The sequence below is a fragment of the Salvelinus alpinus genome, chromosome 4 (genome assembly GCF_045679555.1).
Source record: "Salvelinus alpinus chromosome 4, SLU_Salpinus.1, whole genome shotgun sequence".
NCBI lineage: Eukaryota > Metazoa > Chordata > Actinopteri > Salmoniformes > Salmonidae > Salvelinus > Salvelinus alpinus.
In genome coordinates, this window is record NC_092089.1 from 44,652,323 (window position 1) to 44,675,490 (window position 23,168).

The 23,168-nt window shown below is 43.7% G+C and overlaps 1 protein-coding gene and 1 pseudogene across 2 annotated transcripts; both read right to left on the reverse strand.

The window, feature by feature from the left end:
• Positions 1-11,617, reverse strand: part of LOC139573677 (protein PTHB1-like) — a 177,960-nt pseudogene extending 166,343 nt beyond the window's left edge.
• Positions 11,618-11,966: 349 nt separating this feature from the next.
• Positions 11,967-22,617, reverse strand: LOC139573674 (cytosolic 5'-nucleotidase 3-like). Of its 2 annotated transcripts, none has more exons than XM_071397407.1 (9): positions 22,365-22,617; positions 15,374-15,472; positions 15,169-15,238; positions 15,013-15,059; positions 14,836-14,921; positions 14,669-14,758; positions 14,063-14,225; positions 13,691-13,891; positions 11,967-13,512 (listed from the first exon to the last, which is right to left on the reverse strand). In XM_071397407.1, exons 1-9 carry the CDS (start codon positions 22,500-22,502, stop codon positions 13,411-13,413), a joined length of 996 nt encoding a protein of 331 aa, XP_071253508.1. In that variant the 5' UTR covers positions 22,503-22,617; the 3' UTR covers positions 11,967-13,410. The 2 variants fall into 2 exon arrangements, with proteins under 2 accessions (XP_071253508.1, XP_071253509.1); XM_071397408.1 differs by lacking the exon at positions 22,365-22,617 and adding an exon at positions 17,021-17,140.
• Positions 22,618-23,168: the final 551 nt, after the last annotated feature.

Genomic DNA, 23,168 nt, shown 5'->3' on the forward strand with positions numbered 1-23,168 from the left:
CGTGCAAAATCGGCAGTGTATCAAATAATCAAATGTTCTCCCCACTGTATGTGAGAAATACTTTCAGTGCCCTCAAAGCTCATCACTAAGCTAAGGATCCTGGGACTAAACACTACTCCCTCTGCAACTGGATCCTTGACATCCTGTCTGGCCACCCCCAGGTGGTAAGGGTAGGTAACAACACATCCGCCACGCTGATCCTCAACACAGGGGCCCCTCAGGGGTGCATGCTCAGTCCCCTCCTGTACTCCCTGTTCACTCATGACTGCACGGCCAGGCATGACTCCAACACCATTATTAAGTTTGTTGATGACACAAAAGAGTGATCACCGACAACAATGAGAGCCTATAGGGAGGAGGTCAGAGACCTGACCGTGTGGTGCAAAGACAACAAACTCTCCCTCAACGTGATCAAGACAAAGGAGATGATTGTAGACTAAAGGAAAAGGAGGACTGAGCACGCCCCCCTTCTCATTGACAGGGCTGTAGTGGAGCTTCAAGTTCCTTGGCATCCACATCGCCAACAAACTACATGGTCCAAGCACACCAGACAGTCGTGAAGACAAAACCTATTCCCCCTCAGGAGACTGAAAAGATTTGGCATGGGTTTTACAGCTGCACCATCGAGAGCATCCTGATAGATTGCATCACAGCCTGGTATGGCAACTGCTCGGCTTCCGACCGCAAGGCACTACAGAGGGTAGTGCGTACGGCCCAGTACATCACTGGGGCCGAGCATCCTGCCATCCAGGACATCTATACCAGGCGGTGTCAGAGGAAGGCCCTAAAAATTGTCAAAGACTCCAGCCACCCTAGTCATAGACTGTTCTCCTCTGCTACCGCACGGCAAGCGGTACCGGAGAGCCAAGTCTAGGTCCAAGAGGCTTCTAAACAGCTTCTACCCACAAGGCATAAGACTCCTGAATAGCTATTCAAATGGCTACCCAGATTATTTACATTGCCCCCCCATGCTGCTGCTACTCTCTGTTATTATCTATGCATAGCCACTTTAATAACTCTACCGACATGTACATAATTACTATTGTTATTTACTGCTGCTCTTTAATTATTTGTTATTCTTACTTTTTTAGGGATTTTCTTACAACTGCATTGTTGGTTAAGGGCTTGTGAGTAAGCACTGTATTCGGCACATGTGACAAATCAAATTTGATCTAATAGAGAAAGGATGTGAGAGAGAGAGAGAAGTGAATGGGAGTGTGTGTTTGTGTGTGTTTGCGCAAATGGAAACTGGCATGAATGAAGGAGTCCATAAAGCGCTGGAAGTCTATGAAACAAAGGAAGGTGAAGAAGAGTTCAGGGGTTAATGAGGAATGTTAGAATGCCAGGGGAGAGAGGGAGAGAGGATGGGGGGAAGAAATCATCCCTCAAGAGAAATATATGTATTTGGAAAAAAGGAGGGGAAAGCCCTCAACTCTGCAGCATCCAAGAAAAGCAACGACTCCCATCCTAAACATGTCCTCTATAACAGTAACCAACACAGCTCCAAGTCTCCTCACACACACGTGCACACACAAACCAGTGTTAAACTGAAGTCCTTTTAGACATGAGAAGGCCAATAATAGAACAAGGGATATATTGTTGAGGTGTGTGTGTGTGTGTTCCAGGGAGCACGTGTTTGGATAAGTGTGCTCTCCCATTAATGAATTGCCTGTTGTCTCTTGTCTGGGGCTTGGTCCAGATTTCAGCAGTGTGTTCCTGGCAGGCTAAAAGAGAGCTTCTGTGGTTGACCTGACACAACCTTTGAAGGACACACAGAACCTAACTTACTACACATACAAATACACCCACACGTGTGCACATGCATCCACACACCCATGCACACACTGATCCAGTCACTGCCATCCAAATACACCTGCACCAGAACACCAAGGGTTCCCCTCCACACAGAATGAATCATATTCTACACTTATAGCTCTGTGGTCATTAGAAGTGAAAGGGCAGTGAATTAACCCCCAAAAATGAAAAAAGTGTGTGTGGTTTGTGACTAAACTGTCAATGCATATCTGTTACATGTGATGTGTTATCCGTGACCCCTCCAAAGGTTCCATAAGTCATGTTGCAGGCGGTCCTCTGGAGGTTGTGCTCATAGACCCGCTTGAGCTGGTACTGAACCCCATGCTCCACATTACCAGCAGTACCTACGGTAGAGAAAGAGAGAGAGACAGTAAAGCGAGGTAGAGAGAAATAGAGGGAGAGAGAGACCCTCCATATTAATATTTATTGTCACATATCATTGCTATGTCCTATGGTTAAATCTGCAGAGAGAGAACTAGACGAATGGGAGCAAACTGCCATAGTATCAAATCAAAATCAAATCAAATTTGTCACATGCTTCATAAACAACAGGTGTAAACTAACATTGAAATGCTTACTCACGGGCCCTTCCCAACAATGCAGAGAGAAAAATATAGAAAAAATAATAACACGAAGAATAAATACACAATGAGTAACGATAATTTGGCTACATACAGTACACGGAGTACCAGTAACGAGACAATTTGCAGGGGTACGAGTTATTTGAGGTAGATATGTACATATAGGTGGGGGTAGGCAACACGGTAAATAGTAAAAAGTTGCAGCAGCATATGTGATGAGTCAAAAGAGTTAGTGCAAAGAGGGTAATGCAGATAGTTAACCAAATAGCTACACGGACTATTTAGTAGTGTTATGGCTTGGGGGGTTAGAAGCTGTTCAGAGTCCTGTTGGTTCCAGACTTGGTGCATCGGTACCGCTTGCAGTGCAGTAGGTAGCAGAGAAAACAAACAGTCTGTGACTTGGTTGGCTGAAGGTCTTGGATGTCAAGGAGCTTGACCCCAATGATGTACTGGTTGGTACTCACTACCTCTGTAGCGTCTTACGGTCGGATGCCAAGCAGTTGCTATACCAGGCGGTGATGCAGCCAGTCAAGATGCTCTCAATGGTGTAGCAATAGAACATTTGGAGGATCTGAGGGCCCATGCCAAATCTTCACAGCCACCTGATGTGAAGAGGAGTTGTCATGCCTTCTTCACGACTGTGCTGGTGTGTCTGGACTAGAGGTCAACCGATTAATCGTAATGGCCGATTAATTAGGGCCGATTTCAAGTTTTCATAACAAATCGGTAATCGGGATTTTTGGACACCGATCATGGCCGATTACATTGCATTCCACGACGAGACTGCGTGGCAGGCTGACTACCTGTTATGCGAGTGCAGCAAGGAGCCAAGGTAAGGTGCTAGCTAGCATTAAACGTATCTTCTAAAAAACAATCAATCTTAACATAATCACTAGTTAACTACACATGGTTGATGATATTACTAGTTTATCTAGCTTGTCCTGCGTTGCATATAATCGATGCGGTGCCTGTTAATTTATCATTGAATCACAGCCTACTTCGCCAAACGGGTGATTTAACAGGCGCATTCGCGAAATAAGCACTGTTGTTGCACCAATGTGTACCTAACCATAAACATCAACGCCTTTCTTAAAATCAATACACAAGTATATATTTTTTAAACCTGCATATTTAGTTCATTTGCCTGCTAACATGAATTTCTTTTAACTAGGGAAATTGTGTCACTTCTCTTAGGTTCTGTGTAACAGAGTCAGGGTATAGGCAGCAGTTTTGGCCGCCTGGCTCGTTGCGAACTGTGAAGACTATTTCTTCCTAAAAAAGATAGCTAACTTCGCCAAATGGGGGATGATTTAACAAAAGCGCATTTGCGAAAAAAGCATAATCGTTGCACGAAAGTACCTAACCATAAACAACAATGCCTTTCTTAAAATCAATACACAGAAGTATATATTTTTAAACCTGCATATTTAGTTAAAATAAATTCCTGTTAGAAGGCAATATTAAACTAGGGAAATTGTGTCACTTCTCTTGGGTTCATTGCACGCAGAGTCAGGGTATATGCTACAGTTTGGGCCGCCTGGCTTGTTGCGAACTAATTTGCCAGAATTTTACGTAATTATGACATAACATTGAAGGTTGTGCAATGTAACAGCAATATTTAGACTTATGGATGCCACCCGTTAGATAAAATTCGGAACGGTACCGTATTTCACTGAAAGAATAAACGTTTTATTTTCGAAATCATAGTTTCCGGATTTGACCATATTAATGACTTAAGGCTCGTATTTCTGTGTGTTATTATGTTATAATTAATTCTATGATTTGATATTTGATAGAGCAGTCTGACAGAGCGGTGGTAGGCAGCAGCAGGCTCGTAAGCGTTCCTTCAAACAGCACTTCCCTGCGTTCTCCAGCAGCTCTTCGCAATGCTTTAAGCATTGCGCTGTTTATGACTTCAAGCCTATCAACTCCCGAGATTAGGCTGGTGTAACCGATGTGAAATGGCTAGCTAGTTAGCGGGGTGCGCGCTAATAGCGTTTCAAACGTCACTCGCTCTGAGACTTGGAGTAGTTGTTCCCCTTGCTCTGCAAGGGCCACGGCTTTTGTGGAGCGATCGGTAACGATGCTTCGAGGGTGGCTGTTGTCGATGTGTTCCTGGTTCGAGCCCAGGTAGAGGCGAGGCGAGGGACGGAAGCTATACTTATTACACTGGCAATACTAAAGTGCCTATAAGAACATCCAATAGTCAAAGGTATATGAAATACAAATGGTATAGAGAGAAATAGTCCTATAATAACCTCAACCTAAAACTTCTTACCTGGGAATATTGAAGACTCATGTTAAAAGGAGCTTTCATATGTTCTCATGTTCTGAGCAAGGAACTTAAACGTTAGCTTTTTTACATGGCACATATTGCACTTTTACTTTCTTCTCCAACACTTTGTTTTTGTATTATTTAAACCAAATTGAACATGTTTCATTATTTATTTGAGGCTAAATTGATTTGATTGATGTATTATATTAAGTTAAAATAAAAGTGTTCATTCAGTATTGTTGTAACTGTCATTATTACATATTTAAGAATATATATATAAAAAATATAAAAGAAATTGGCCGATTAATCGGTATCGGCTTTTTTTTGTCCTCCAATAATCAGTATCGGTATCAGCGTTGAAAAATCATAATCGGTCGACCTCTAGTCTGGACCATGTTAATTCCTGTGGACACCGAGTAACTTAATGCTCTCGACACGCTCCACTACAGTCCCATTGATGTGGAAGTGGACGTGCGCAGCCCACTGTGTTCGATAGTCCAAGATCAGCTCCTTTGTCTTGCCGCCATTGAGGGAGAGGTTGTTGTCCTGACACCACACTGCCAGGTCACTGACCTCCTCTCTATAGGCGGTTTCATCGCTGTCGTTTATCAGGCCTACCACCGTCGTGTCGTCAGCAAACGTAATGGTGTTGGAGTTGTGCGTGGCCATGGGTGAACAGGGAGTACAGAAGGGGACTAAGCACGCACATCTGAAGAGCCCCATGTTGAGGGAAGGCGTGGCGGATGTGTTGTTGCCTACACTCAGCAGTTGGGGACGGCAAATTAGGAAGTCCAGGATCCAGTTGCAGAGGGAGATGTTCAGTCCCGGGGTCCTGAGCTTAGTGATGAGCTTGGAAGGCACTATAGTGTTGAACTCTGAGTTCCTGTTGTCCAGGTGGGAGACGGCAGTGTGGAGTGCAATAGAGATTGCGTCATCTGTGGATCTGTTGGGGTGGTATGCAAATTGGAGTGGGTCTAGGGTTTCTGGGATAATGGTGTTGATGTGAGCCATGACCTTTCCAAGCATTTCATGGCTACAGATGTGATTGCTACGGGGACACAGTCATTTAGACAGGTTACCTTGGCATTCTTGGGTACAGGGACTATGGTGGTCTGCTTGAAACATGTAGGTATTACACACTCGGTCAGGGAAAGGTTGAAAATGTCAGTGAAAACACCCGACAGCTTGTCAGCACATGCTTTATGTACGCGTCCTGGTAATCTGTCTGACCCCGCGGCCTTATGAATGGTAACCTGTTTAAAGGTCCTACTCACATCGGCTACGGAGTGCCAGATCACACAGTTGTCCAGAACTGCTGCTGATCTTATGCATGGTTCAGTGTTGTTTGCCTCGAAGCAAGCATAGAAGGCATTTAGCTTGTCTGGTAGGCTCGTGCCACTGGGCAGCTCGCAGTTGGGTTTTCCCTTTGTAATCCGTGATAGTTTGCAAGCACTGCCACATCCGACGAGCATCACAGCCGGGGTAGTAGGATTCGATCTTAGTCCTGTATTGACGCATTGCTTGTTTGATTGATCGTCAGAGGTCGTAACGTGATTTCTTATACGTGTCCGGATTAGTGTCCCGCTCCTTGAAAGCGGCAGCCCTGGCCTTTAGCTCAGTGCGGATGTTGCTTGTAATCCATGACTTTTGGTTGGGATATGTACAGTACATACAGTCACTGTGGGGACGATGTGCTAAATGTGATAAACTCCTCAATGGTATCAGATGAATCCCGGAACATATTTCAGTCTGTAGTAGTCCACTAAATCAATGTGGTGTGGCATGCATATTACAGCCAATGTTGAAATGTGTGGTATTACTTGAGACGGAGTACACATACAGTTTTCTGGGGTGCAGCACAGCCAGATGAAGCAGATCTGAACACCTGCAGAGAAGTTCATTCAATTACTGCGAAGAACAGATGCCCAAAATCGCCAATGAAAACATACAGGACAATACTGACATAAGAGTATATGAGTATAGATATGAAGTATATCCTAATGGTAAAGGTTAGGATTGGGGGGGTAGTCAAACCTGGCCCTAAATTTGTATTCTGGGGGCAACTGCTACTTCAAGCACAAGTTGTGAACGGATAAATATAATACAATATGCATAGGAAAAAGTGACAAATCTGTTTGATGTAAATCTATGGTTTAAACATGTGTTCTACAGCTTTGCGGAGGAACACGTCTGTCGTCAACCCTGCTGTAATGTTTACGGAGGAAAAACAACTAAAAATGAAGCCTGGGTGATTTCTTCTTTACTCAAAACCACAGCGCCCACTGTCGATGAGAACACATTTCACCATCTCCCGCCCCACTGCTCTAGAGACAAAATTTACAATGTGTTTCTCTGTTTAGGGAACACTCAATGGTCATTCAAAATTCTAACCGAAACCAGCTTCCCCAAAACATACAGTAACATAAAATGTCAGCAAACAGATGAAGGAATCCTTTTGACTCATACATCCCTTTTGTGGGCGAAACTTTTGGAAAATGCCCGGCTTTTCCAGGAAGCCTGTCTCTCCAGGAGGTCCCTGTGCACCCAGGAATGGACCACCGTGATGACATATCCCAACATTTCAGTCCTCCCTCACCATTCCATTCCTCCCTTTCTCTCCATCTTTCTCCTCCTATCCCCCTCTTTCTCCTCTTACTTGAATAGTTTTGGCCATGGGGAGAGCAGAGGGGGCAATGGCGGTTTCAGTCTAGCACATGACATTTTTTGGTTCAAAATATTCGAGTATTTACTCAACCTGTATTTGGCAAGTTAAAGTGCTTGAGAACAAATGTCCTTTAACAACATCTTGAAATGGGACCCTGGGGTGTCTCCAGCTATGTGCTGGTAACTTGGTGGTTAGCCTAAAGTAGTGGAGCCAGCCAAGTTTGAGACTAGGTGGTTGATATAGTATGATAAATCACATGGAGAGAGCCGAACTCATGACATGGTGGTCAGGATTTACTGGAAGCAGATTAAGTCAAGAACAAAGTTGCAGTCAATGCCAAAGGTTCATGAACTCCATTGATGTATACTCAGTGGATAACCGAACGGCATGACAGCAAATACCTCTTGACTTTGTGGTACAGGGTCAGAAGTTCACGACAGGGTCAGCAAGGTCATGTGATCAGGAAAAACCCTTGGCCCTTGAAGCTAATGTGTGTTTAGGACTGGGTGGGAAGCAACAGGAAAAGCCATTGTCTCCCAACACATGACATCATCATTCCTGTGCAACTCAAGTCCTTCGGTGCAGTGATGTAGGACAATGAGAGTAGAGAGTTCCATCCGTGACGTGGTACTTTAAGATTGTAAGTAGGGCTATGTTGAGTTAACGCCATGTTTGCCCATTTGATCTGCAATTCCAGGTCACACTTCTGAGTGCCAGAATACCAGAGAGGGGGAGGAGAAAGGGCATTATTAACACAATGACTGAGTGACCTTTATTTAACTAGTCAAGTCAGTTAAGAACATATTCTTATTTACAATGACGGCCTACACCAGCCAAACCCGGACGACGTTGGGCCAATTGTGCGCCGCCCTATGGGACTCCCAATCACGGCCGGTTGTGATACAGCCTGGATTGCTTAGTCAGTGATAGCATCATAAGCATACTATTTGAGCAGCAGGTGCGTGTAGCATACTATTTGAGCAGCAGGTGCGTGTAGCATACTATTTGAGCAGCAGGTGCGTGTAGCATACTATTTGAGCAGCAGGTGCGTGTAGCATACTATTTGAGCGGCAGGTGCGTGTAGCATACTATTTGAGCGGCAGGTGCGTGTAGCATACTATCTGAGCAGCAGGTGTGTGTAGCATACTATTTGAGCAGCAGGTGCGTGTAGCATACTATCTGAGCAGCAGGTGCGTGTAGCATACTATTTGAGCAGCAGGTGCGTGTAGCATACTATTTGAGCAGCAGGTGCGTATAGCATACTATTTGAGCAGAAGGTGCGTGTGACCTGGTACTTACGAGACAAACTTGCCCACTTCAACCTGGATGACGGGGTCTCTGAGCTGCACCACCAGTAGCTGGCTGTGGGCCGGGCTGGGCTCTCCAGGCTTGGCAGGGTGGGGGGAGAAGACCCGCAGCATGCCCATGTAGCTGCCCACCACTATCTTATCTACAGGAGAGAGGACATACACACTGTATACTTCCTCAGCTTAGACGTTGTGGTATGGTCTCATATTGCTCCCTTCGTTGTACAAAACATTAAGAACACCTGTTCTTTCCATGACAGACTGACCAGGTGAATCCAGGTGAAAGCTATGATCCCTTTTTGATGTCACTTGTTAAATCCACTTCAAATCAGTGTAGATGAAGGGGAGGAGACAGTTTAAAGAAGGATTTTTAAGCCTTGACACAATTGAGACATGAATTGTGTATGTGTGAATGGGCAAGACAAAAGATTTAAGTGCCTTTGAACAGGGTATGGTAGTAGGTGCCAGGCACACAGGTTTGTGTCAAGAATGCAACACTGCTGGGTTTTTCACACTCAACAGTTTCCTGTGTGTATCAAGAATAGTCCACCACCCAAAGGACCACCAGTCATCTTGACAACTCTGGGAAGCATTGGACTCAACATGGGCCAGCATCCCAGTGGAATGCTTTCGACACCTTGTCGAGTCCATGCCCGATGAATTGAGGCTGGTCTGAGGGCAAAGAGGGGGGTGCAACTCAATATTAGGAAGGTGTTCTTAATGTTTTGTACACTCAGTGTATGTGCTTTGTATCGAGAGGGCAAATGGTATGTTTTAAACATGGTAATAAAGATCCAGGAAGTCAGGTCAATCAGTAAGTCAATCAGACAATGAACAAATCTGATTTGTGCATGTAAATAAGACTTTGGTACCAGGGGCACTTTCACTCTCATTGTTTATTTTTTGGTCTATTAGTGAACAGTGTCTTTGTAGTGCAGAGTGCAGTCAGACACACCACGACCCCACACCTTCTCACCATGTCCGCTGCCGCTGTTGTCCACATCGCCGACACACAGGCATCCCTGGTCAAACTCCTCCCCCTCGCCCAGCACCGCGGCCCACCAATCACGCACCTTGAACAGAGACATGCTACTGCAGAGGAGACAAACAGACAGACAGACACAAACAGAGAGAAAAAGACAAACACTGAGGGTCATATCGCCGCTCTAGTGGACACCATAATACTGCTTGTCAGTCTTCCACATGTGACTGACACTCAACATAATGGACAGGTGAAAGCAATATGGCTGATACCTGCTGCTTGTCTATCCCACTTGGAACCAAATGGAAGGATGAAACGATTGGAAGAGTTGGCTTTCATGTATTCCACCTAGTCTCCTATATGGCATGATCTTTCTAAGCCTACTTTAACTCACTCTAGGTGTAATGGGTGCCAGCCTTAGATTTGTAGTGCTTTATCAAGCTAGCGTGTGTGTGTCTGGTAATTCACTGATCATCTGCTTTTATTGCAGGGGATTAGCGCCTTACAGTAGACCTATATTAGGCTACATGCTGATGTTTCTTTGACTCCAGAACCCAGAGGGAGGTTTGGACAGTGGTCTGTGTGTGACACTGACCGTAACCCTGTTACACTACACAGCTGAGTCACATGATCAGGGATTGTATCAGGGCATGGGCCAAGCAGATTTCCTCATCGTCAACTGCTGAGCAGGTGGAATGGACAGCTAATCCATAGAGATAATCACTTCTCTCTTCCCCCCACACCAATAGCATATATAACCATTAAAATGATAGCCCTATTATTTCGATTTTGAAAGATAACACAAGTGGAATATATGCCTATAGCCTTATACCACCTGCCTACTTGACTATCACGGCCAAGACCTTCCAGCAGCCCCTTATCATCTACTTGACAGACAGCAAAGCACAGCCAACATTCTGCAATCAACCACATCATAATTCAATATTATCCAGGTGTGCCATGCATATCAGCAGAGCTCCGACTCCATTTCATTAGAGGTGAATAGAATGATTTCCACATAACTAGCTAGATCTAACCTTAGTATCTAGCTAGCAACATCAACATGCATAATCTGTTGATAAAACTAGCTAGCTAACGTTAGTAGGGGTTGCGGGCAAGCATTGTCCATGTGTTGAACAATTGTTAGAAACAGAACAAAAACAAACTAAACTGGACAACGTGCATGATTCTCTATAGGTAACAAGCAAGAGGTAGCAAGCTAGCCAGCCAGGAAACACCTCGAGCTAAGTTAGTTAACGTTAGCTGACTAATTAACGCTGGCTGTGCTTGGCTTGGAGGCTAACAAGCGTGTAGTTTCAACATTCCAGCGACATATGCAAATTCTAAACGTGCCTCTTTTACCTCTAACAAGACGAGCCTGTCTGTGGTTCGCAGTTCAGATAAAAATCACATTTTGCGTGTGCCTCATCAACTTGCTTGAAGCCATCTCCCTGTTGTCATAGCAGTGACACTAACGATAGACTCGAGTACTTGCGCGCATGATCAGAAACGCACAAACTCACAGATTTATGGGAAACTGAGTTTTTATTCTACACAGACGTTCTTGTCTGGTGCACGAGACTACAGACGTTCAGGGTAAAAACGGAGGTTAAATGATCTCAATCTAATCACATGCGATTGCACATTAAAAATGTCACTCAACATTTTTTATAATGACCGTTAATTGCTTATATATATATATATATATATATATATACACACACGTTTGATGCATATTTCTTATTTCTCGTGTTTTGTTTCTAGTTTTACATTATTGCATTGTTGGGTTTTGAGTTTACAAGAAAGGAATTTCGCTGTACTTGTGCATGTGACATTTAAACTTGAGGATAATATAGCAATTGAATGTCACATCCAATCTTATTCTTTGGAATGAAAGCTATATTATAACCATAGACTTGCAACCAAATTCTCAATAATCTGCCTTGTGCATATTGGAACTCAGTGATTTCTTGTAGAACCTTAATGTTTTACACGTTAGTGTTTTTATTACACTGTTATCACAATAACTTGTGTCAGTCATTCAGTTTCGTATTTCAGTAAAAAGTCGGGCTCGTCCGGGATTTGAACCCGGGACCTCTCGACCTAAGCGAGAATTATACCCCTAGACCAACGAGCCAGATGAATACAAAAGAAAACAGCCCAGGACAAGTATGCCACGTAAGTATGGATTTTGCAGACGCGTCTTTTGTAATTAACTGCAGTGAAATTTCATATTTAATTGGACTTTGTCGCTCTCTAGAGGCCCATTTTGGCATTACATCTTGCTTTCAACGACAATCCCCACACAACCTTGATCGTACAGTTGAACAGAAAACACCTGTTATTTGACAAGATTTATTCACAAGTTTTTTCCCCTCTGTCCTTTAGACAAATCCGAAGTTAAGAAAAGGCAACATGCAGGTGTAGCAGCACGTTTAAAACGCTAACATTTTAAATATAAAACGTCAAACATGTGCAAGACAAAACTGAGAAACTTAAGGGGGGGAATAAGCATTTCCAAGCTTGAGGTAGAGTTAAAATTTGAACCACAAAATTAAAAAAAGGTCAATGGGTGTGGATAAAAGGCCAAGTTAAACAAATTATTAGTCTTATTGAATGTCGTTGATCCACAGACAAAGGTGCTTTACCCCGTGGTGTTCTCTTGTAATATACTGCCTATTGAGTAGGCTACTTTTCCTGTGTAACGACTTCTTTGGTAGCACTTTATTTTACACTATATCATTCATAAAGTCGGTTACACTAACAGTAATACCCCATAACTAACTTATAAAAATCTTTAGCACCACTAGCTACTACTATTATCTCAACTGTCATTGACAATTTTGTTTAATTTCTTGATTTTTTTTACCTTTATTTAATAGGCAAGTCAGTTAAGAACAAATTCTTATTTACAATGACGGCCTAGGAACAGTGGGTTAACTGCCTTGTTCAGGGGCAGAACGACAGATTTAAACCTTTCATTTCTTGATATAAGCACCATAAGGTATCTTATAACCACGCAGTATATTTAAATGGCACATAAAATGTGCAGTGTTGGTACTCTTGCAAAATAAAGTGCTACTTTGCAGTGTGGCTACAGTAGTAAAGTCCCCATGTGAAAAAACAGAGGTGTATACATGGCTTTTCTTGTGCAAGACAGAATCCATTACTACATCCATAAAACCACTGATAATACTCATACCAATGTCTGAGTATGGTTCACCCATAGACAGGTTCAGGTTATTTTTTCAGACCTACATTGATTCCTGTAGCCAAGCTGTTGCACAATGCAAGGTGACGTAGTGTGGTGAAATGCATGCTAGGACTGTTCCAAAGACGTCGCTGTGTTCTTGTGTGGATGCTCGGTTTATGACTTGCAAGCTGATACAAGCATTACAATATCAAAAATATTATGAATAACAATAACGTGCAAATTATTTTTTTAAATTCTTAGCATTTGCTATTACTTTTTAGTTATGGGGTGGAGGACATCGACAAGGTTGCAGACAGACAAAGACTGAGGCTGTGTACTTTAAAATAGTTCATTGATAGGAGAATAAATGTCTTCATAAAGAGGTGAAGGGAACATCCAGTACCCAAAACCATGACCCTATGGTTGGTGGCAGAGGTGGGATCCAAGGAGGGGTGCCCATGGAGCTAGTGTATGTCGAGGGGCTGTGAGTCAGTGGCGGGGGGCCAGTAACGTCCGTCTGGGGGTCCAGAGGTCGGTTCATTTTCCATGGGTTTGGGGGAAGTGTGTCAGTATGATGTGGAGAGGGGATGAGTTATAGAATCTTCTGAAGGATGGAATTGGGCACTTCTAGAGTCTCGTCCTTTACCAGGACGATGTCATAAGAGTCCAGATATTTCTCCAAACGCTCCTCCACCTGCCAGGGAAGAGAGAAGAGTTAGGATGCAGATTGGCACAGACAGCACATAACCTCATACTTTCATATCAGTCACTATAGTCACATCTTCAGACTATTAATATCCAGTAATGTAGCTGGTGATGGGAGCAGATAGAGTTGCTGACTGGCGATGGGGGGGGTGGGGGGGGGGGGGCACCTTGTCATTGAGGAAGCCGATCTTGAGGATGTTCTCCACGTTGGGCACGCCGTCAGCCATGTTGAGGTCGCCTAACGAGTCTCCCAGCAGCACGATGTTGCAGTTGTCCTTCACCTGTTTGAAGTACTCCGTGTTGCGCAGGGCGCCGTCGTGCTTGTTGAACACATGGATCAGTTCTCCCTTGAAGCCCCTCAGCTCGCCCTGAGAGAAGAAAAATACTTGCGTTTAAATGATACTGAGCCAACTGATGCAAATGCAATGCATACACCCAGGTAGAACCACAGCTTTATTATCAGGTTTATCAACACTCAGAAACTCAGGCCTATCCTCAGCATGTACCAAGCTCTCCTCGAGGGACAGGGGGGGACTTACATTCTCGTCAAAGTCCATGAAGTTGGACACCACCTTGACGTTGGGGTGGTAGACCCCCGCCTGGTGGATGATCTCCTCCAGGACGTCTCCCAGACCCGCTGAGAAGATGAACACGGGCACGTTGTGCTGCTGGAGCCGGTCAAAGAACGGCTCATAGCCCTCCCTGTGGGACAGACATGTAAGCATTAGAACCACTCATAGCCCTCCCTGTGGGACAGACATGTAAGCATTAGAACCACTCATAGCCCTCCCTGTGGGACAGACATGTAAGCATTAGAACCACTCATAGCCCTCCCTGTGGGACAGACATGTAAGCATTAGAACCACTCATAGCCCTCCCTGTGGGACAGACATGTAAGCATTAGAACCACTCATAGCCCTCCCTGTGGGACAGACATGTAAGCATTAGAACCACTCATAGCCCTCTGTGGGACAGACATCCAGTTTATATGAACGGAAATTATTCACAGGCAGAACTAAATGATCAATAATATTTCATAGAGCTTGTGTTCATGAAGCGGCAATAACGGCCACTTTGGCTCAACATGTGTCCTGAGCGGCTTTCTGTAGTTTAAATTATTTCACATTTTATCTATCAGGTCTTACCTCAGGCAGGCGTCTGAGTCTCTCACCACCTCCGAGAGTTTGTCCTTCTGTAGCCTCTGCTCCACCAGTAATGTGTGGGACTTAAAATACCTGTCAACACACACACACATTGGGCCTTAGCGAGAGCAATTGTATGTGTGTGTGCACGTGTGCATGCGTCTACTCACCATTCTACCATAAATGGATACTTCTCCTCCATCGTTAGATGGGGGTCGATCTCTATGGGGTAATATGTGTTCTTAAGCTCCAGTAACTAAAAGACAGACGGAAAATCAATTAGCATTAACACATGTGCTTTCGTGACACCTACAAATACTATTAAGTAATAGTAACATCAAACAAACCTTCGTCCTACAATCCTCGGTGACAAGCTTGCAGTTGTCAATGATATCTATGTGGAAAGGAGGACTTTGGTCAGACGGATAGGCCGGAGACAGTCATAGGCAAGTAACTTATTTTGAATCACGGGGAATGTTGAGATGGTTTTATGTTGTACTTACTATGACACGTGGGGCAGCGTTTGCCATTGACTGCGAACCGGCTTAACGTCATGTCAAAGTCAGTGATGACCTGAAAACAAACCAGGAGAGCCATGGAGGGGAGTCAGTGATAACTCCGGTCATCATACTGTCACCACAGGGTGTCACTGTTCAGCCAATACGAACGGCCCATTTCTCTTTGCGCACCCTTCCCCTCCTACTGTACCTGTAGTTTGGAGGCGCCACCCTTGATCATGTCACAGATGATCCGTTCCACCCGCTCTGGATCCCTCATGTGGACCGTGTTCTTCTCAAACTCTGGCATCTGAGAGATGGAGAGGGCGAAACACACAGAAAGAGATCGTTAAGTATGCTTCTAATATTCACTTCTACAAGTAGCATGTAAGAACACACCATTCTCACCCATCACTGAATCGATCAAATAATTTCAAATCAATCATTGAAAAGAATAGGGGGGGAGGACTCAATAATAATAAAAAAGTGTTGAGGTTAACTTGAGTTGGGCCTATGGTTAGTATTTGGTGGGGTGCGGGTCGAGTTTAAAAGAGCAGCGTAATTTTGGGGGGCTAAGGTAAGAGGAGCCAGGAGTAGACTAACTGGATATCACAACACCCCTCGTGCCCCAGCCCCCGTCTCCCCAGGGCCGGAGCAGTGGAACAGCTGATGTTATGGATCCTTCTTCCGTACATAACTGACCACCACCCAAACAAGTCCCAGGCCAGGAGGGAGGAGACCTGAACCACAAACAACTTACAGGGCTGCAGACACCAATATGTTCTATTGAATCTTAGCTACTTGACTTGGTGGTCTAACTACAATATTAGGCTAATGTTCAGGTGGAGAAATGAGAGAGAGATCTATAGCGCAGTTGAAGCCCTGTTGACATGTCAGTGCAGGAATGTAACAAAACATAAATACTACTTCCAGCTGGTGTGTGTGTGCACGCACCCTTTTCTCCCCTTGAGTGTATTTTTAAGGTTGCTAAAAAAACCTTGACTGAAGGGGGGTGGAGCTGGGGAAGATCGGGGGTGTAAACTAGATACCTGGGTATTCCTTCACCAGAGTGTGTTTGAGTATCGAAATAGCCCACACCCCATCAAACAACTTTGTGCATGCACACACACACACACACACACACACACACACACACACACACACACACACACACACACACACACACACACACACACACACACACACACACACACACACACACACACACACACACACACACACACCAGTGGTATGCAAGTGTACCAAGACTGTTCTGTGGTATCGGTGGACGTGTACTAGGTTATGACTGGGATGTAGGTTAAGGTTAGGAACCCCTTCACCCCCCTTCTTACAACCCTCTCACACCACTTAATGTAATACACTGGGGCTGAGCCATGGAACAGAACACCCTCTCCTTTGGTACATTTGAGTTGTTTACGCAATGTCACGTGTCGTAATGTCTTTAAGAAATACACCGTTCCAGATGCATAGGCTACATTGACAACATTCTTCAGTCTTAAAAACACTGAGACCACACCTATGTAACTCATTCTTGAATATTAGATATAAAAACTTAGTTAGTGGGAAGGGAGAGCAGAATCCACACACTCATTGCTCCAAATACCAGTCATACCTATTTACAACTATCAATTATTAACACACCGTTCTCTAATGATATTTTACAGTATAGACTACATAATAATCCATGAATTCCCATCTTCTTCCATGCATCCTTTCTCCAGCTCCAAACACACGGACGTAAAAAAACACATTTGCAGCCTAGTCATTTTCTGACCCTCCAGAGCAATTTGTAGCTGGTGCTAACAGCAGGGCTCTGGCCAATAGCACACACACTTACCTTTTCCTCTGGTCTTGCACAAAACAAGTGAAGGGAGTGAAGAAAAGGTTCTCTGTCAGCAGAGGGCTTATATAGGCAACGCAACAGAGGGGGCGTCACCCAAAATAGATTAGATAATCCCTCCCCTTTGTAAGAGGCCAGTGACGCACTGACACGCAAATGAACAACTTACACACAGCTTCAATTTACGTCATAAACACAGGACACACAAAGATTAAATGAACATGTCTTAACACACACACACACACAGAAGGCAAGTAGATGAGGGGACATGGAATAGCCCCATGGCAGTAGTTTACCATTGACCCCTCAGCTTTTAAAAGAGGTACTGTAACTGGAATCCATTACAATCACACGATGCAACAGAAACAGCCCTCCCACTTGTCTGGATTATTGCCAGGCCAGGGACGAAACCCTGCGGTGCATTTCTCCACCAACGCTGAGCACACACATTTCAAGACCCCTACCCTGCCCCACATGTTGTTTGTGTGTGCGTGGCTATGGAATACCCAGGGTCAAAGGGTCATGGTTCATCAAATCTGCTCTCCGCCAATAAGAAGCCATCTGTGTTTTTCCCCCCGTAGGTTATATGCCGCGTTCACACGCTAGTCGGAACTCTGACATTTCTGACATTTCTGGCACATGACAAACCATACCTCAGCTGCAGGGTCACATACCACCTTTCAATAGGCCTAACTCAGGCAGAGAGTTCTAATCACGTCTCACCAAAATAAGACTACACACACACACCCTATCCAATCAACATTGATCAAATAACTAGACAACGTAATGGCTGGCCAATCATATTCAGGTCTGCATTTCCACTACCATGGTGACTGTTGGGTTTCTGACACTGGTATCATATGTAGGTGATAAATCCAACCTCTCCACCCAAACCTTGGGAGCGGTAGGCTTAAACAGATACACTTATGCAGTTGTCTTTTTTATAAGACATTTAAAACAACAAGGATATACAAAAACAAGTTCCACCCAATCTAAAATGTTTTTCCCCCATAAATAGGCTAGGCCTACATTTTCAACAATCATTGGAAAAACTGTCAAACATCAGGTGTTGAAAGGGAGTCCATTGGCGATTCTGCCTCACCCGAAGAAAAAATAAGTAAATAAATTGGGGAAACACCATTTAAAACCCATTGTCAGTTTGTAACTTTTTCAACATCCGTGAAAGTGCTGGCTCAACATTCCTTTCTACAGCGGAGGGTGTCTCGTCCTCACCCCCAGCCTTGTTCACCAAAGTCAAAGGTTATAGAGGACACAGGGCTGGAGCAGAGTACGAGAGTTGGACTTATTTTGTAGTAGTCTGCATTCAGACTACTATCAGCCATCGGGCAACAGAGTGGAAGAGGTGCTTTCAGGCATTTTCATTTACCTGTGCATTTGTGACAGCATTATGTCTACACAGACATAGGGAAGAGAGGTTATCTTGGGTGAATCAGTCAATGTAAGAATCTACTGAACATTTCTGCAGCAAAAGTAAATAAACACCTACTATGGGGAACAAGGGCAGAAGAGAAAAAAAATACATTAACAAGGGCTGTGAGGGCATGCTGCTGACAACATTTTAGTTCAAGAGTTTTGACTTTGAGCCATAATGGTGACTTTGCCAGGCAGGCTTGGACACTCATTTCCCTAGAACAGCATTCTGATAAGCTGCGTGTGCTGCTCTGTGATTAAAGTAGGGCTGTGGTTGGGCCCTATGTAGTTTGGCAAAGTATCATCCACATCAACATTTCATGATAGCTTAATAACATTCTCATTAGAATGCATTTCTCTTAAGACTTGTAGTGCCCACTGAAAAACATAAAATAGTATTGGCTCTGGGGTGGAGTAGAAAATGTTCTATTAGAGGTCTTCCCTTGATAGAAAGTATGTAAAAGAAACAGAGAGATCCCCTTGGCCATATACGCCATGCCTCATAAATAAGAATAAGTAGACAGTAAAGTGGACAGTGTCTGCTGTAAGAGCTCTTCAGCTAACAGTATCACCAGAGCACAGGCACATGGACAGTCCGCTCTGTCGTAGATAAACTCCCTCTCCGCAAAGGAGGAAGGTTGTAACTCTGTTGCCCCTGGATAAGCCTGCCGTGTCACAGGAGAAGTCAGATAGAACATTTGTGACCTCAGCCAAAAACAAGGTCACTTATCCAGCAATATACACCTGTACTCTATTGTGTCGGTTACCCCTCCTTGGATTATTTAAGCGATTCCCTATGAAAAGCCACTGGCAAAGGAGAGAGCTGTCCATAACACGTCCACACAAAAAATCAGCGTGGGTGAAGTTCCCATTCACTGCACATACAGTATATAATGTAAATAGCTCCACTACACATATTCCTATACAAATAGGTGCAGAGAGATGCAATTCTATAAGCTGTATCTGTGATACGGTAAGAACTGTATGCGCTCTCCTCTCACCTGTGATAACCCTTCCTGGTCACCTGTGCTACCCCCCCACCCCCCATAACACACACACACACCAGTAACCCTCAACATATAGTGCCCTCTAGTGTACAAAACAAGTCAAAATAACTCAACAGACAACATATACACAACACATAAACAGGCTAAAAGGGCTCCTACACATTGTATAGGCCTAATCATCATGTAAAGACACTGGGTCTATGCTGGAGTCAAAGTAATACTTTGAAAATAATACTAAAAGCGTTGTAGTAATAAGATCATGAAAGAACGTTTTGGGGAAACTTAAAACACTAGAACATAGTGGAACAATATTTTTCTAACATGGATCAAACTGGATCCATGTTTTTCTAACATGGATCAAACTGAAAAAGATGTCCAAAAGGAAGTAAAACAGTTCAGCACTGAGCAAGACTGTCTATTGCCAATCTCCCCATGGAGAAAGTGGAGTGAACATGTTTATTTGCTTGAGAGCAAGCATGAAGCATTACAAATGTTCTTGCCTGCAATCTGGTGGCCAATGATGAATACATGAGACCATTTCAATCCCAAACACAACCATGTAGTAGATGCCTATCATTGACCAACAGGACACCACTGTGGGCCTGCTACAACTGGATACTGTGGAGTGGATGTGTGTTTTTGTAACAGTTGATGTCTTTCCCATGCTGGGGACACTGTAATAATCCCGAGTGGCACAGTGGTCTAAGGCACTGCAACTCAGTGCAAGAGGCGTCACTACAGTCCCTGGTTCAAATCCAGGCTGAATCACATCCGGCCGTGATTGGGAGTTCCATAGGGCGGCGCACAATTGGCCCAGCGTCTTCTGAGTTTGGCTGGGGTATACCGTCATTGTAAATAAGAATTTGTTCTTAACCGACATGCCTAGTTTTTTTAAATTTCACCTTTATTTAACCAGGTAGGCTAGTTGAGAACAAGTTCTCATTTGTAACTGCGACCTGGCCAAGATAAAGCAAAGCAGTTCGACACATACAACAACACAGATTTAAATCAAGGTTAAATAAAACTGAAAAAACAGAGCGCAAAGCTTGCCTAAAAAGAACCCCAGTCAGAAAGCAGGGAATAGAGCAGCCAGCACGGTTAGTGATGTGTCAGACAACGTAAGCGTCTGGCTGCCTGTGAGGTACAACTGTCTTTCACTATATCAAACAATGATTCTGCAACATTTCACAGACACAAATGGCACTGTGATAGTTTGAATTATTAAATGCAATACAACAATTGTCTAAAAATAACTGAACAAAAAGATGTGAGGGGGCTGAGAAGTCAAAGCACGCGGACATGCCTTCCTGTTCTAAGAGGGCAGTGTAGCATTGCTTGCTATATGGCCACGTTACAATTCCCACCAAATGGGTTAATCTGATTGGGGAGATGCATAGGGTGTTTGGCATTCACTGCAATACATTTGTCATCTGATCCAGATAGTCACTCTAAATCTAACCTAGGCTGAGACCCAACAGCCACATATAATGCTAACAAATCCTCAGTTGTACCCCTTGATGGTAGGTTGTCTAAACATCAGTCTGAAAGAAGTTGCTATAAAAAGACAAGTCTCTACAAACCAGAATGTTGAATACAATGAGATTTAAAGCTGCAATATGTAACTTTCTGGGTGACTTGATCAAATTCACATAGAAATTTGTGTTATAGATCTGTCATTCGCATTGAAAGCAAGTCTAAGAAACGGTAGATAATTTCTATGTGCACTATTTCTATGCTTCCTGTTCTTAAATGTTGCTATTTTTCTACACCAGCTTCAAACACTATATTTTTGGTTATGGAAAATATATTTCACAGCTGTTGAGATGGTACTACGATTCTCTACACTATACTTGCTTTGTCACAAACTGAAATTAGGTATACTATTACAATTTTGGTAACCAGAAAATGGCAGAGCAATTTCTGCATAGTGCATCTTTAAAAATGGTAAATCTTTAAAAAGTACTTTACTTTATTTACCCAACTTTTTGCAGCGCCTTTAGGTTATTTTACATCTCCTGATGCACAATATGTAAACAATTGCGGAATGTAACCAAACTGTCAATCAAAGCCCGTTCCCTCGCAATTATCTGGAAGTGGTGGTGAAATTTGCCATCTGATTTCGTGGTACAATGTTTGATCTGTGCTTAGGTTAAACGCGGCCGTTGACATGTTGTGCAAGTCATGTGCGAATTGTTTCAGCATTGAAAATACAAACCGACATACAGTCAGGTTAATGGCACTACTCTGGATATTTTGTCTCAGATTACCTCCAACATAAGGACAGAAATCAGTGGACAACAGGTAAAGTACGTTCAAATGAAGTTTATTCAACAGTCTGACATGTGATGGGACTGATCACAAAAAGTGAGCCTTTATGTTAGAGACGAGAGAGTTGTCTGCCACTCTCGGATTCGTAGAGACTAGATGGTAGGCTACATGTCCAACAATTGAGAATGGACCTTACAGAATCACAAGATTTAACTAGCAATGATGCTTGAGGACAAGCAATGTGAAATGTAAAGCTCACACCTGACAGTCCGTATTTTGACATACCAGTTGAACTTCTTTGATATACACTAATTTGGCTTCAAAACATGTTTAGTTGTAATTTTGGACAGGGGGCTCGAGAGTAGAACTGAAGGGGCTATGCAAACAATACAAAACTCGGAAGCAACCCATTGAACCAACATTGTAACGTTACCACGAAATCAGCAGGCAAATTTCACCACCACCGCCACCTGACAAACAGCGTCAGTTTAATGTCATGTCACGATTTTGGACAACTTTTCGTGACACCACGATAGCTACCTAGCAAATAATGACCTCTAAACCACCCTTGCTATTTCTAGGAACATCCGCGACTGCGCAATGCACACATGAACAGCACGCGCGAGCCCACTCACCATCTCGATGATCTTCGTTTTCTTTCCCGCTCTCTTCTTCTTGGCGAACATGTACTGGGCGAGAACCACACCACCGAACAGGGCACATACACTGGCACTGGCCGCGGCACCGACTTTTACTACGGCAGTCTTGTCCATGGTTGTGCCGCTCCTAACAAACAGCCCTAGTCCTTCCTTATGTAAACATGTTCCCTCCCTCGAGTCTATTGTCCACTGAGGCTGTAACTGACTACGCACCCTCCTGCCGCTACCACTGGGGGAGAAAGCGGGGGGGATGATGTACATTTATACCAACATTTTTTTAACCATCCAGGGGTATTTAACCAAACGTACCCAAATATTTGATGTAATTGTGTTGGTAACGCATAGAGTAAAATGCTATAATTAAGAAATGTATACACATTCTCAGTTTCAGTATTATTGGTTTCGAATTAGTATGAACCACGTCCATGGAAACGAGCCCCAACAAAACAGATGTTTGCAACGAAGTAATAAGAATGCTTTACATTAGTCATTACAATTAATTATATTAGTCATTACTATAGCCTGTATTTCGCAGTATTTCCTCCTCGCGTCCTCTCTTCTCAAAACCCATTGGAAGACAGAGGGGAAGGACCTCTGGTTTGTACTCATCCAATGGGGTTTGAGGAGGCGATGAAAGAGGACGAGTTGATTATGTAATAGATATTCTTCTTGTAACGATAGCAAGCTCTTGACTTGAAAAGAGGCAAGGGGTGTCAAAATGTTTGATACGTTACCATAATTTGGAAACTGTTTAAATACTAGCCATATCTATAACCAGGT

Bases quoted from the DNA above. Each gene is read 5' to 3' on its own strand.
- LOC139573674 (XM_071397407.1), bottom strand. From the start codon at position 22,502: ATGGACAAGACTGCCGTAGTAAAAGTCGGTGCCGCGGCCAGTGCCAGT. The intron at 15,060-15,168 runs GTAAGTACAACA...CTTTCCACATAG, and splicing joins ACGCTGCCCCACGTGTCATA to ATATCATTGACAACTGCAAG. The intron at 13,513-13,690 runs GTGCCCCCCCCC...CTTCCCTGGCAG, and splicing joins TCGGCTTCCTCAATGACAAG to GTGGAGGAGCGTTTGGAGAA.